The sequence below is a fragment of the Temnothorax longispinosus genome, chromosome 9 (genome assembly GCF_030848805.1).
Source record: "Temnothorax longispinosus isolate EJ_2023e chromosome 9, Tlon_JGU_v1, whole genome shotgun sequence".
NCBI lineage: Eukaryota > Metazoa > Arthropoda > Insecta > Hymenoptera > Formicidae > Temnothorax > Temnothorax longispinosus.
Window position 1 is genome coordinate 14,323,890 of NC_092366.1, and position 15,104 is coordinate 14,338,993.

The 15,104-nt window shown below is 33.6% G+C and overlaps 1 protein-coding gene across 1 annotated transcript; it reads right to left on the minus strand.

The window, feature by feature from the left end:
- Positions 1-4,564: 4,564 nt before the first annotated feature.
- LOC139819012 (uncharacterized) lies at positions 4,565-6,085 on the minus strand. The gene is made up of 4 exons (XM_071788135.1): positions 5,598-6,085; positions 5,464-5,520; positions 4,848-5,373; positions 4,565-4,705 (listed from the first exon to the last, which is right to left on the minus strand). Exons 1-3 carry the CDS (start codon positions 5,623-5,625, stop codon positions 5,153-5,155), a joined length of 306 nt encoding a protein of 101 aa, XP_071644236.1. The 5' UTR covers positions 5,626-6,085; the 3' UTR covers positions 4,565-4,705; positions 4,848-5,152.
- Positions 6,086-15,104: the final 9,019 nt, after the last annotated feature.

Genomic DNA, 15,104 nt, shown 5'->3' on the forward strand with positions numbered 1-15,104 from the left:
AGATTCATGCAAGATATTTGTCCATTATGTCGCCAAGCAAACAATTCTTATTTTATCGAACTATCTTGCAAAAATCAATTAAGAGAAATGTATGCAAGACCTTCATTTTATGATAAATTGCAAAGTCGATTTTAAAGACCATTACAATTACAAAGAAAAATAACAGATATTTACGATGGACAACTTTATCAAGAATGGATAAACAACGGTTTTCTTCGTAATCCTAATAATATTTCTTTCACGTGGTATACTGACGGCATACCAGTTTTTAAATCATCAAAAATAAGCATTTGGCCATTATATCTTACTATTAATGAATTACCTTTTGAAGATAGAAAGAAAAGAGAAAATACTTTACTTGTCGGTTACTGGTACAATGATAAAAAACCCCCAATGAATACATTTTTATATAAATTTATGAAAGCATTACAAGAAATCGCTGAAGGTATTGAAATCAATTTACCTAACAATAATCATATTATTGTAAAAGGTATATTATTAATCGGAACTTGCGATCTTCCTGCAAAATGTGAATGTTTAAATTTTATTCAGTTTAATGGTGATTATGGTTGTCATTCGTGCTTATGTAAAGGTGAAAATATCGAAATTGCTCCACGTAGTTACGTGCATATTTATCCATTTGAAAATGAATTAAGTTTAAGAACGTCTCAACAATCTATTGAATTTGCCATTAGAGCATCAGACAAACCTTTTATGGGAGTGAAAGGTCATACAGTTTTATCAAAAATAATGCCAGATTTTATTACTGGAATGGCTATTGATCGCATGCATTGTGTCGATGGCGGTGTGGTAAAAAAAATTATGACATTACTTTTTGATCAAAAATATTCACATACTTCTTTTTCTTTGTTTCCAGTTATTGACATCATAAATAGACGATTAATCAGTATAAAACCTCCGAAATTTGTTCATCGTATGCCACGTACAGTTGCAGATTTAGTGCACTGGAAGGCATCAGAATTAAAATGTTTTTTCTTTTATTATTCTATTCCTATTTTTGAAGGGGTAATGCGTGCAGATTATTTTGAACATTATTTACGATTAGTTACAGCTATAACTATTTTAAGTTCTGATGAAATCACAAATTCTATGATACAAATATCTCAAGATTTATTATGTCGATTTGTTCATGAATTTCAAGATTTGTACGGAATTCAATTTTGTTCTATAAACATTCATTTATTATTACATTTAGGAGATGTGTGTAAAAAAGTTAGGGCCTTTATGGGCTTACACATGCTATGAGTATGAAAATCTAAATGGCCAATTATTGAAATTAATAAACGGTACACGTCACATTGATACACAATTGGCTAGTTCTCAAGATCAGTTTATTAAAATGATTAGAATAATAGAATTATTACCAAATAATGATATTCGAAATTTTTGTTTAAAGAAAAAAAAGCAAGTTAAGATTATACAAGAAATATATCCGCATTGTTACAGTGTTGGAATTTATAAATTACAACAAATTACAGATATTATTACAACTGCATTAAACAATAGTAAAATACCGTACAATAATACTGTAATATATCAATATTTTAGGCTTTTATATCATAACAAACTTTATGTATCTAAAATGTATAATCGAAGTTTGCAAACTGAATCATCTGTTGTACAATATTTTCAGAATAATGAAGAAAGATTAGGTATTATTCATTGTTTTATTAAACTTTTAAATTGTAATCAACCTTTTTGTAATTGCTGTCATCAACATTATGCGGTTATTTGTGAAATTCTTAAACATGATATATTTGTCACTACGGGTTATCAATTTGAGTATTCTACTGCACAATTTTTGTATAAATGTTATGTAACAAATAATTTCTATGTTATTTCTGTTAATGCTCTTATAACACCTTGTGTTTATGTAAATTTTGATAATTTAACATATGTTGTTTTACCAATTAATAAAAAGGAACTTGAATAAAATTATTCGTTACTTCTCTTTTAATTGTCGATTTAATTTTATTTAGCATTTGTATGACATATATTTTTGCCTCGGGGTATAGCGTTAAAATTAAATCTGTAGAATTAAAAGTTTAAAAGAGGAGTTAATAAGTATAATATCATTAAAATAGGTTTTATTAGCTGTGGAATATCTCAGTGCATGTCAAAGCAGCATTAAAATTTTGGGAGCATTGTAGCTTCAAAGTAGTATTAAAATAAAATGTATAGAATTAGAGGTTTAAAAAAGAAGTTAATAAGTGTAATATTATCAAAGTAGGTTTTCTTTAGGTTATAGAGTATCTAAGTAGGTGCAAACTATCCTTAAGAATGTCAAAGTAGTATCAAAATTTCGACTCGGGAACTATTACCTAAAATAAATAACGTAATTTTCGATTCAATTTTTCTTTTATTTTTGATTCAATTTTTCTTTTAACAATTCATACGCGGTAACAAACGTACCACGTATGACTTAAGAGGGAAGGTGTTACGTGCGAGCAAAATTTAATCTAAAAATAGCCAAGAATGTTAAGAGCGAAGAATCGATATTGATTAATTATCCGATTTCTGAGAGGGAGACGGTTCTCAGGCCGCGGTTCACAAGGGATAAAATTACACCTAGTGATAAGACCTTCCTCCTTCTTCAAACATAAAGACAAAAGAAGTGGTAAGAAGCTCGCGCGGGGGGTTCTTGCCACTTGAATATAAAACGGACGAACTAACTAACTTTTGACAGAACGTGACAGTTCTTTCGAATTCTTGCATGGTTTTCTGTTTTGATTCTAAACAGAAAACCCAAATCTGGAATAAAAATAAATTTCCTAATTAGTATCGCAGTGCGATTTACCTATTTGGGTATTCTAATCGGAATCTAAGCTGTATTTGGTAAGACTTTGGGAAATTTCTATGCGGGGACGCACGCAACGCTAAACGGAGATCATATTACGTACGTTTGGGCAGCATTGTATCTACCATTATAGGTGTTTCTTATGTAAAAAAGTACGCTCTACAACTTTCATTTGAACATTTTTGTCGAAAAGTTAACCACAAAAAAGTTATAGCGTTTTATTAGAGAAAATATAAAAAAAATATCGAAAAATTTGACTTTTTGCCAAATTTCACTGTATTAATGATATATTTGACTATTTTATAATGCATATTCTTAAAGTTTACAATTTTCTGAATAAAATTCGCTACTAATAATTTCAATTTTATCAAGCCAAAGATGTGAAAAAAAATCGAGAAGAATCTTATGTTCAAGACGCAAGAACATTTTGTATTGTTCCGACGCGCGAACTTTAGCGAAATTTTGTTTATTTACTTGTCACACGATGTACTTTCGATATTTCATAGTTAGAGCTGGTTATCTCGTCGTTGCCGGTTCGGTAACAAATTTCAGGGTGAGTTGCAGGCCTATTATATGTTATTGTTAAACATCCGCTGCTCACGTGATCTTTATAACGATGAAATCACTTTGTCATAAATAGAATTCAAATTTTCCGTGTCCTTTTTTAAGTTGATCGTATTAGGGTGTTTTTTAATCACACGGAGAAAATTTTATAGTAAATATTACTATGGTGTCGCACTAGCTGCGGACCATCGAGGAATTTTAAGTTAAATTACTATGTTTATGGTAAAAATTACGTTATTTAATCGTTTTTAAAACAGTAATTATAGTATTTTAACTTGAAATTCCTCGATGGTCCGCAGCTAGTGCGACACCATAGTAATATTTACTATAAAATTTTCACCGCAGAAGCATCTCAGCAATCTCTCTCTTTTTTATGTTTTTTTCTTTGTGGATGATGTTAGTTTCTTCCCATTTAAAATTGTGACCAAACTGCATTCGATGTTTGCTCACGACAGAGTGATTGCTGGGGTGCTTTATGATGTCCTTTTTATGTTCATTGACCCGTGTTGATAGATGACGCTTAGTCTGACCTATATACTAACTGCATCGCAATCACCACATTCTATCTCATACACCAATTAGGTCTCGTTCTCCCTGACAAGCTTGTCCTTTCCACTCTTTATAATACCCTCGAGTTTCTTAGGAATATTATATACTGTATCAAGATGGACTGTATTAAAAATGCGTCGGATATCTTCGCCTACACCCTTCACATATGGTACTGTGATGCACCGTCGGGCATCAAACATGTTCTGAGACTTCTGAGTTCTGCTTGCCCCGCAGAGGTCAGAGGCGAATGCGTCGGCGTGCTCTGAGGCGGATGGTGAATCGACGATGGCTCTGACGGTTCCAACCAATTATCCACAGGGACAGGCGAGGGCACGGGCGGTGGAGTGAACGGCTGCTGCTGCTGTGTTAATTGCAGCCGCTGTTCGAGCACGATCCGTATCAGCGCGACCAGCATGTTCTCCGCCAGTGTGAGCCGCATCTACAGTGTGTGCAAATCAGGGTGTTCAATGCACCCAAAACCCTTTTCTCCAGATCTTCCATAACAATATCTGCCACAATCAGAGATAAAGGGGAGCCCATTGGAGATCCATAATTTTGCTTGTAAATGACATTGTTAAATGTAAAAACTATTTTCAGTAACAGTTTCACTATTTTTGACTGAATAAAATGCAAGTCGAGATTGTTTCGGTCTCTTCTTTAAATGGGCGAATATTGACGGACTTGTTGGCTGATTATTTTTGTGCAAAGATTTATATGCCTCTAATGAACTATAAGTTTCCGTATCGGAATCTAATTCCAATATGCTTTCTTACACTATAAAATGACATGTACATATTCATCGATGAAATAAAAGAAAGGAGAAGAGGAATGCTTCGAAGCACTTGTAGAGTTAAGCGGATCACAACCATAAAAATATAAGACAGATATATACAGATATAGAATTTGTAATACTTACTGCAGCATACTGCAGCATCGTGTGGATGTATTTCTGGTCTATCTTCTCAATTGACAATTACTTCGTCGTTGTCTAATGCATCGTCACCTTGATTATTATTTTCTTCATCATTTTAAACTACTTCATCATTTTCACGTACTTTATCATTTTCAACTACTCATTAGTTTCACGTACTTCATCATTTTCAACTACTTCATCATTGCTGCTGTCTTCCAAAAATTCTGCATACGTATATTCATCATCTACAGAGTAAAATATCTTCGTGTTGATTTATTCCATTTTGAATATAATGCTGGGACAGTTTATCAATGCTTACCTTGCTCTTCTGCAATTTCCGCATTGTCCTGCAGATATTCTAAGATAGTCTGGTCTTGGTGTAAGTGTGAAGAAGTGGAAATTTTTTGCGCACTGCGTTTCTGCAATTGCGACACGTACTTTTTGTTCGCGTTTTGCACCGGTGCTACAGAACTGTTTTCGATTATTTGAACGCCGGAATTGTTCAAGATGTTAGCCGTATCTGTTCCTGCTGCAAAAATAAATTACGCCCAGCATATTTTTTTTATACACAAAAAATGTAGACCTTATAAGATTCTTATATTTAATACATAAAATGTACCTTTGAATTTGTTGGGCGGGAGATACATGTTTCGGATCTTGATTATCTTCGCTTGAGCTGTGAAATGTAAGAGATAATGTAGAATATTACGACGTATATTGCATAATCTTTCCAATCGACAAGTATAAACTTACACATTCCTTTTGATGCTTGCGATGGCATCGATCTTTTCTGCTTATTGTGGTGTTTCTAAATAGCTGCCATATCCTACACAGTATGTAGGTATAAATATTTCATAATGGCCAGTTTTTTTTTTCAGTACAGTTGAATATCATATTTTAACGTGAGACAATAAGAAATAGCACCATGCAAAGTGTAACCCTGACTCTTTGAGAGACACAAGTATGTAGATATAAATATTTCATAATGGCCATTTTTTTAAGTACAGTTAAATATCATATTTTAACGGGAGACAATAAGAAATAGCACCATGCAAAGTGGAACCCTGACCCTTTGAGAGACACAATAATCGCGCGTGACAGAGGGGAACAAGTGTAATCACATCAAAATGTACTAGCATCGAAATGGAACAATGTTATAAATAAACGACCAAGAACACAATGCGGCCAATACCATATACAAACGTGTACCAATAAATAAAATCAAAATTAAATCAAGCAACAGGCTCATATCCACACATATCTATATCAAACCTGTGAATTGACCAATAAAATATGTAAATCTGTGATGTGAAATATAGGTTGTCGGGAAAATCTGAAAAGAAAGCGTGGACGCTTTCGCCAATTCCTCTGATGTAAAGAATCGGGATGTCTCATGATATATGTTTTAAATCTGTAAATATAAATAGTACGTCACAAAAAAAAATATTGTACTATAGAGAACGTAGTCTCATCCATAAAATAAACATTTGGCAATGCGGCAATAAAATGAATCGTAACGTGTAAAGTGCAGATTAGTAATAATAAAATGGACATAAAAAACTACAGGATATAACGTCTATTTATGTGTCGCTGTGAATTAGAGGGAAAACATACACAGAATCAGCGTCGTACGGAACAACAAAGCCTTTTCGGTCAATTTTGCCTATGTTCCATGTTTGAAGTTCAGAAAGCTCACGTCCATCGAAAATGCCTAAATTGCGAGAATCGCACGGATAATCAGCAATAGGATGAGTGTTGATAAATTGGCGACCAACAATAACAGGAATTTCCTTGTAGCAGCATATATGTTCTACGAGAACAATGCTGTTATTCGATAGATAGCAACAATTGTTAGGACTTTTGTCAGTTAGCAAAAAGTCTTGAAATTGGATTTCCTGATGGAAATTTTTATATCCCGGCGGTAATTGATGGTTATCTAACCGATTCTTCCTTTTGTTTAAGTAATTGTAACCAGTTTTCGAGTTGTCAGAAGGTATAAGATGGATTGATTGTTCTGTTATTCTTTTTATGAATTGCGCTAAAGGTTGGGCACCACCTTTGATCATTAATTTAATTTTTTGCAAAAAATTTTTAAACGGAAAGCAACTGAAAGAGTCAAGGGGCCCGTGATTTAGAACATCCTCTGGAATATGAATTAAATTGTGAATGTTGTAAATTAATGTTTCTTCTCCATACAAGAGTTCCATGTTATCTACGAAGTAGATCATAAGATCTTGGGCATAGCTGCTATTGCGTACACATTCTCTTGGATCACAAAGAATTTTAACGGCTAAGTTGAGAGCATTAAAATGTATGAAAGAACGCGGATGTCGTGAAAATTCTGCTGGAACAGATTTAGCTAACTTGCGATAAAAATCGTTAAATGCGGCAAGCTTAGCTAATGCTTCCTCGGATTTTCCCATAGCGCGGATCCAAAGTAAAAGAAGTTTTTTCATCGTTCCTAAGCATAACAGGTGCATAAAGGTTTGACATAACTTGACAGTTTTGTAAGTCATTTTGTTTACGAATAAATGGCCAAAAACTGTTATTTTTAAAATTTTTCTTTTTTCAATATCTCTTAAAATTTTTAACCAATCGAACTAATACTTTGGAATAATGTTTGGAACAACTAGAACAATCTGTAGCGATAAAAAAAATTTCGATTTTCGAAAAAAGGGGGGCCAGCCAAAAAAATTGTTTTTTTTTTATTTTATTAAAAAACTGTTGAGAATTAAGGAATATCGTTTTGGAACAATGTAGTACAAAGTCAGAACAACCTGGAACAACTTTCAAAAATATGAATTTCAAAAAAAGGGGGGCTAACTTCATACACTCGTGTATTTTATATAGTCACGCTTTATGATATATGCATGTATATATATACTAAAAATATAGAAGAAGCGAAAGTATATACTTACACGTTATTAATTACACACTTTTTGTCGAACAATTTGTCTCTTTCTCGTGATGGAATAAAATCGCATACGTATACGCGCGGCGCAATATCTCTCGACTTATATTCTATATTAGATATTTCCATAACCAAGAAGATGTCGTAAAAATGATAACTTTCCTACATCGTTTTAATGACGTCAATAATGCCACTACAACATGATATCTAATTGGTGACATCTTTTGGACTGCAACAAAAGGCAGAAACAGCGCTACCGATAGATACCTTTTGGACAACTTTTATAAAGATACTTTTGGATAACATTAAATTGATGATTTTTCGATGCCTTAAAACAGCCATCTATCGGATAAAGTAAAATGGTGACTTTAGGATAACAGGTTTTTCTTTCCATTAAGATATCATAAAAAAGACATCATTCGGAGTAAACGAGATATCAATTTAAAGGCATCCATTGGTCATCTTATGGTAAAATCATAAAGGCAACCTTAAAACGACAACTTATAGATACCTTTTTGACATTAATGCTACCTGGGAATAAACTCAGTTTGAGATAACCCTGTTTTAAAATAATGCAAATAGAAAAATAATGCTTTCTCTTGTAATACCAAGAAAATAAATTCATTAGAATTATTAAGAGTTTGTATAATCTAAACATACCTCTGTTAACTTATAATTTGTTGAGTACATTCCGGTATTTTATTCTGTGCACTTGCGTACTCTAAAAACACAATCCGGTCACCGACAGGCTTGATCAACTCTTTAGCAAGGTCAGGAGTGATGAGAAATAATCTGTCAAGGGTCGGCTTCTCCAAATCGAATGCCGAAATACATAGAAAAGATTAACAAGTTCCGTACATTATTCGAAGGAAATAATATTTAGAATTTTTTATCGCTTATTTTGAAATTATAAATTATAAGTGACATAAGTGTTTGCGTCGCTGTTCTCGTCGATTCTAACTATTTAATTAACTTACTGCATGAAACTTATTGAATTTAATTAACTATTTAATTAACTTATTAATTGCATGTTTATCGCGATGATATATAGAAAAAATAATGAACTTTATAGATTGTTAAAAGGAACGATTACATGGATCACATCTGAACTTGAAAATTTTTTTTGTCAATCCAAGCTAATTAACAGTATTGCAGAATTTATACGGATTACTGATCAATTGCATGAGAAAGATTAACAGGCTTTGTGTATTGTCAAAGAAACAGATATCTCGATTCGCTATTATACTTCACCATCGTTCAATCAAAAAGATGAAGTAGATCAAATTTGATTTAAACGGCTGTCAAGATCTTCGACGTCAAATTAATGTTAAATCGACGTCACCTTTCTGACTGCTTAAGCATAGATGTCTGTTATTATAAAAATAAATTATTTATTTCAACATTCAGACGGAAATAACGGAACAATTCTTAAAATACTTTTTTCTTTTTACAATGTTAAACATTTATTAATTTGTCGTAAGTATTTCTACACTGAGATGTAATATTCTAGCATTGTTTGACATTGAGAAGTTTGCCATGAAAGATACGATAAGTCATTGGAGGATTGTCAGAAGTGTGCTGCCAGCTTTTGTAAAAATCACAAAGACGGAATTGAACACAAGGACATCTGTACTCCCTTGAGACTATAATAGCTCTTCGTTCAGATTTATTAACTGTAACAAAGTTATATAGTCATCTGGACCTGTTTTCTGACTTGAAATACGTGGGTACATGTAAGACTTCTAAACATGAAAGACTTTATAAACGCTGTAGGGAATACGACTGACTCGGCGATGTACGATATCTTGACAGCCGAAAACTCACAATATCTGACACGTCCCTTGACGTTGTTTTATGCTATGCGATTATTAAACTATGTCTCAAAAGGCAAAAATCTAAACATTCATATTGTAGGTGCGAATTATGTCGAAGCCATAATATCAATAGCCACCTTCTTGACATGGCAATTTTGCTTCACGATGTCAGACAATGCTAGAATATTATCACACGGAATTATACTATGTTGATAACTTTTTATATTACATAAAAAATGTTTCACAAACACATTGACAATTCGACATTAAGATATGAACAAAGATATGATATAGATGAATAACAAATTGTGTAAAGAATAAATAAATAGGCTTACTGGTTTGTAATTTACACAGATAGATAGATAGATACGATACAATCAAAGAACGGATCTGGTTCCAAATAACAGCTGTTTGATCGACTGTGAACCAGCTGTTATTTGGAACCAGGTTTATTCTTTAATTACAAACAATTATGTTTAAGTATTTAATAATAAATGTTCTACGATGTAACGCGGGACTTTTCTAATAATTATTTGGTATACTTATTATTACGAAAAAAAAATATAAGCGTAACTCTATGAATAACGAGCGCTTTCCGTAATATGCATGTACAGGATATTATATTATAATTTGCATAATACTGAAAGAAAATATAAAACTGAAACTCTGACTTAAAATTATATTTAACACATTGACTGGTCACTATACAATTTAAGATACTTATTTGTTTCCGACATCATTTTCTTATTAAAATGTTTTTTTTTTCCCAATATACTTTTTAATTATATAGGATTTATTTTTCACCAAAACATACAAAACTTTACCACTTCAAAAAATCAAATGGACGAATAGCTAGCGTCCATCTGTAGATCACCAACTACCAGTTAACTCGTATTCGGCGGTCAACATGTTAAAAAGATTTCGAAAAGAGAAAAAGATAAAGATAATGCAATACACCCAATTATTACATACTATGAGTTGTAAATATCATACATATAAGGGAAATAAACTTAAATAAAAAAAGATTGCATATTTCTCTCAGAAGTCAGTGTTTTAGTTTTATTTCTATTTTACTTATTTTAATGTTTTTTTCGCGTTAAGTTTTATCATTTATTTCAGTAATGGATTCAAAAGTTCAATCAGTTGGATCAGTTATAATGCATTTAGAATTAAAGTATTATTTTTTTCTAAACTATTATATGTATCATTTAAAACAAAACTCATTTTCTCGTGATATTTACAATAATTTACTGAAAGGTTTGGTTGTGCACGAGATTTACAAGGTGTTAAATGCATTTCTAATAATCCACAAATCCATTATTCTCATTTAATGCTTTGAGTGCCAAGCTGATTTCGGCATTAAACTTAATAAATCTTATACATTATTTTAATATTTTATTGCTTTTTTAAATGTTTTAAATTGGATAAATAAGACCCCAACGTCACTACTCACAAATGGATGATTTTGCGGAAATTTACGCATCACCCAGATATAGGTGACATGATGGCACTCAGAGTGTTAAAAAAATAATAATTTACCACTCTTTGATACACGATATGCAATAGCGTAACTATCTTGTAATTACATTGATTTGCAAATATAATGCAAATATAAAATTTGCATTAAATTATTGCAAAGCCAAATCGATATTTTTAAAAATAGTTATTGCGCACAAATTATTTACTTATCTTAGCTATATTAGAAGCACATATTTACGCAATTACTTTTTTGTTATGCAATTTAATCGATTTATAGAAATGAAATTGTTTGTTCCGCCAATAATGATTAAACCAGAAAAGTTTATTATTTTCGACGGCAATTGGCAGTACATATATTGAAACGTTACACGCAACAACCGGCCAATTGTCGTCGAAAATAATAAACTTTTCTGGTTTAATCGATTTATGTATACCGATTTATATACATATATTTTTCTTTGTAAGATTAATTCTTTCCAACGCAAGGAGAAAGTATTATACTACTGACAGTAGAAATTTAACTTTATTTATGCCGTAGATATAATGTAGATATAATGCCGTAGATATAGGAAAAGAGTTAATCATGAAGTCAAATGCGTTACGTAAGAAATTTTTAAAAATTTTTTATACACTGGTGGAAATGGAAAAAAGAACACCAAGAACACCCATTCCACGAAATCTAAAATTGATGTGTTTAAAAAGACAAGGTCGTAGAACTTATAGAAATTTTTATTCAGAGTGCCTTACATTAGTAGGTGATATATCCACCTCATGCTGCACTATATAATATTAAACCCTTCAAGCATACTGTCATAAAGGCGTTAAATGTGTTCCTGTGGAATATCTTGCCGTGTCTGGAGGACTTGTTCACGCAACTGGACGAGATTAGTCGCCAGTGGTCTAGCAGCCGAAACACGTCGACCCATCATGTCCCACACGTGCTCAATAGGTGACAAATCTGATGAGCGCGCAGACCATGGAATTTCTCGCAGAGCATCTTGTACAACACGAGCAGTGTGTGGTCGTTATCTTGCTGAAACAAGGTGCTACCCAAGCCACCTAGGAATGGCGAAAGAACAGGCTGAATGATCTCCTAAACATATCGGTTGCTGTTTAAAGCACCTTTTGCACGAACACTAGAGGTGAACGGCTACCATAACTAATGGTATCCTGATATGGAAAAATTTATCCTGCAGATGTTGGTTCATAAAGATAATTCCCCTGGCTAAGGTGGCTGCAGTCTCAGCGCGAGTCATGAGAGTGACTTCCTCCACTGACCATCTGGCCTTTACTCGCTCGACATCAACAACGCTGTTGGCCACCAACGGATGAGCCTTGGCAACATGAACCCTAAAACCACGCATGGTCCGGTACTCTGCCGGGCATAACTCACAGCGATAGACTTCTTAGCTGTCCTGCTCAACCATGGTTTCATTTATAATGCTTCGCTCTGAAGATCCAGCTACGACCTCGTCAGGATCTTCCGCATCAACGGCGCTCTCACCCACGCGTCTTGCACGCATTTCTCGGGCCATACGAGAGTCCGGAATTTAGAATCGTTTATTCTATCTTCCATAATTTACAGCGTGTTGGGCAGCTAACGGATTGACAGTCGAGAGCTTCCCAGATAACCGTGCCCTTTCTTGGCTCCACAACTCACCATGGACAGCGGTACTTGGACCTGCATCACTACAAGCCCTTAGAGGCGCACTCAAATCCAGTTTGGACCACTCGGTTACTGCAGAGCGCGCGCCGGCCAGCCGACATCGGACCGAGATCGGACCAAGTCGTACACCGTTTGCAACGTTCCAGCGAGACCCCTAGGAGGTGAGCGCATGCCTTGACTGGGAGAGACTATGTGTTTGCATCACCAGACCAGTAACTGACTCTGACCCCAGGCCTAAAGAGACTCGTGCAGAGAATCAAGGGCCTAAGAGACCTGACTCTTCCGATACAATACGACAGCGCCCGCACCAGCGTGATTTTCAGACTACTCGGATTCTCGGATCCTAACAACGTTATACCAGCCCAGACGCCTGATCTTCGTAAAGCCAGCCGACGCCCGACAAACCTTCTTCGCAAGGATATGTTCCTTGTCTCTTGCAACCCGTGGGACTGCTTGCTTGCGGTATAAACGTCTAGAATGCTGGTTCAGGAGAGTCAAAGGACCCTAGTCAACTCCTGCCAAGACTGTGACGTTGGCTGATAATGTGCGCAGAGAGCCATAGTGACCCTTACTTTACTGCCGCATGGTAAACGTAAAAGAGTCATAGTAGTTACTGACGCCCTAGTATGACGAGTGCGTATACAGTCAGGATATCCACGCTTCCTAGGACGACACCGAACACACTATTCATCACTCGTGCCCAAGCAAAACCAGCTTTCATCACTGAAGACTACAGTATGCCACTCCTGTCTCTAATGTACCCTTTCACGGCACCACTGCAAGCGGCTTTGACGGTGTTGTGGGGATTGGCGAGCCAATGGCACACGTAAACGCAGTACTATTTGTAGGAGAAGTTTGCAGACTTTCGAGTTAACAACATGTTATCGGAGTATGTAACTGTTTATCCAGTGTCAATTCGATCTTTGTTGCTACTGTCCTTCATGGTATTCTTTTTCCATTTCCACCAGTGTATTGTATAAAATTTTTATGCAAAAGCTTTTTAATTTTTTATACATAATCTATAAGATAAAAATTATTGTACAATCCGTTCCTGTTAGTAATTGAAAAATTAGCATAAAAAACAGTATATGCAATTTGATATGATCTATTATCTTCAGTTAATGACTGTTATTCGCAATAAAAACATAACATTTATTTGCGTATTTCTATTACGTTATTGACAGCTACTAATTGTAACTATGTGAGTTAAATACGTGAGTTAATATTTATAATATGAATATATACGTATATACTTATATACATATAATATACTCGCAACTCGTCGCGTCGCGTCGCGGTGCGGTCTGGACCACGCACTTGGTGCGAGACACTACCGTGTCTCTTGATATATGTACATATAAAAAGTACAGGGAAAAAACGATCAATGTCCATTCGGAGTAATTTGATTTCCAATATAAATTGCAACTGTTTTTTATCAAAATAGATAAGAATTATGAAAGTTTTTCCACAAAAAGTGGACTTTGATCGTTTTTCTCCTGTACCTTTCATATATAAAACAATATTTGTGCAATTTATTATAGTTATCAGTTAGCAATTACTATTTCTCTGTAACTTACTATAGGAAAATGTAGAAACAATTATCTGTGTTTCTATCTCATTTTATATCGATGATTCCAGTATTTTCCCAAAAAACTTTGTAAATTAATATATTGTAACATAAATATATATATAAATAAAGCAATATAATAACTTTTTAATATTTAATACATTTTTCTTCTATTAACACCTGTTTTCTTGTAAATTTCTTTAGGAAGAAGAGCAAATAATTGGCTGCTACAATCGAATTCGTGACTTGGTTTCTAAACTATTAATATTCGGTAACTTTTTCTCATTAAATAAATAAGATCAACAGTTATAATATCTTTTTAAAATAAAAATTTACGAAGTTAAATGCTATGCTCACGTATGAAAAATATTTTACAAGTACTTTAATAACGCTAGAAATGGAATATTGAGGCTTAATTCTTTAATGTTACTTTTTTATTTAAATTATTAAGTTATTTTTATCTTGAGTAATATTTTATTTTTTATTTCTTGAATTTATATTTATATACATATACCGAACTAAGCAAATATATTACCCTTATTTCTATTTAGCTCAAACTTTTAATGTATCAAAATGTTTATAGTTTCCTAAATGATCAGTCAGAGTAGGTTGATTATCTTTATCTCTTGCTGTCGTTTTCACTTTGCGCCTACCACTCGAATCATTAGTATCTTATTTTGTGAGATACCTACCTACAATCCATATATCAGCAAAGAATGATCACGTATATTTTATACTAGTAAAAGGGTGTTTTTTATCGATATTTTTTACGATTATTACCGATCAGAAGTACACCCGACAATTCATTTTCAAACATAATTGG

Excerpts from the sequence above, each read along its gene's own strand:
- LOC139819012 (XM_071788135.1), bottom strand. The coding sequence starts at position 5,625 with ATGCCATCGCAAGCATCAAAAGGAATGT. Across the intron at positions 5,521-5,597 it reads GCAAGCATCAAAAGGAATGT|CTCAAGCGAAGATAATCAAG; the intron begins GTAAGTTTATAC and ends TACATTTCACAG. Across the intron at positions 5,374-5,463 it reads CCCGCCCAACAAATTCAAAG|CAGGAACAGATACGGCTAAC; the intron begins GTACATTTTATG and ends TTATTTTTGCAG.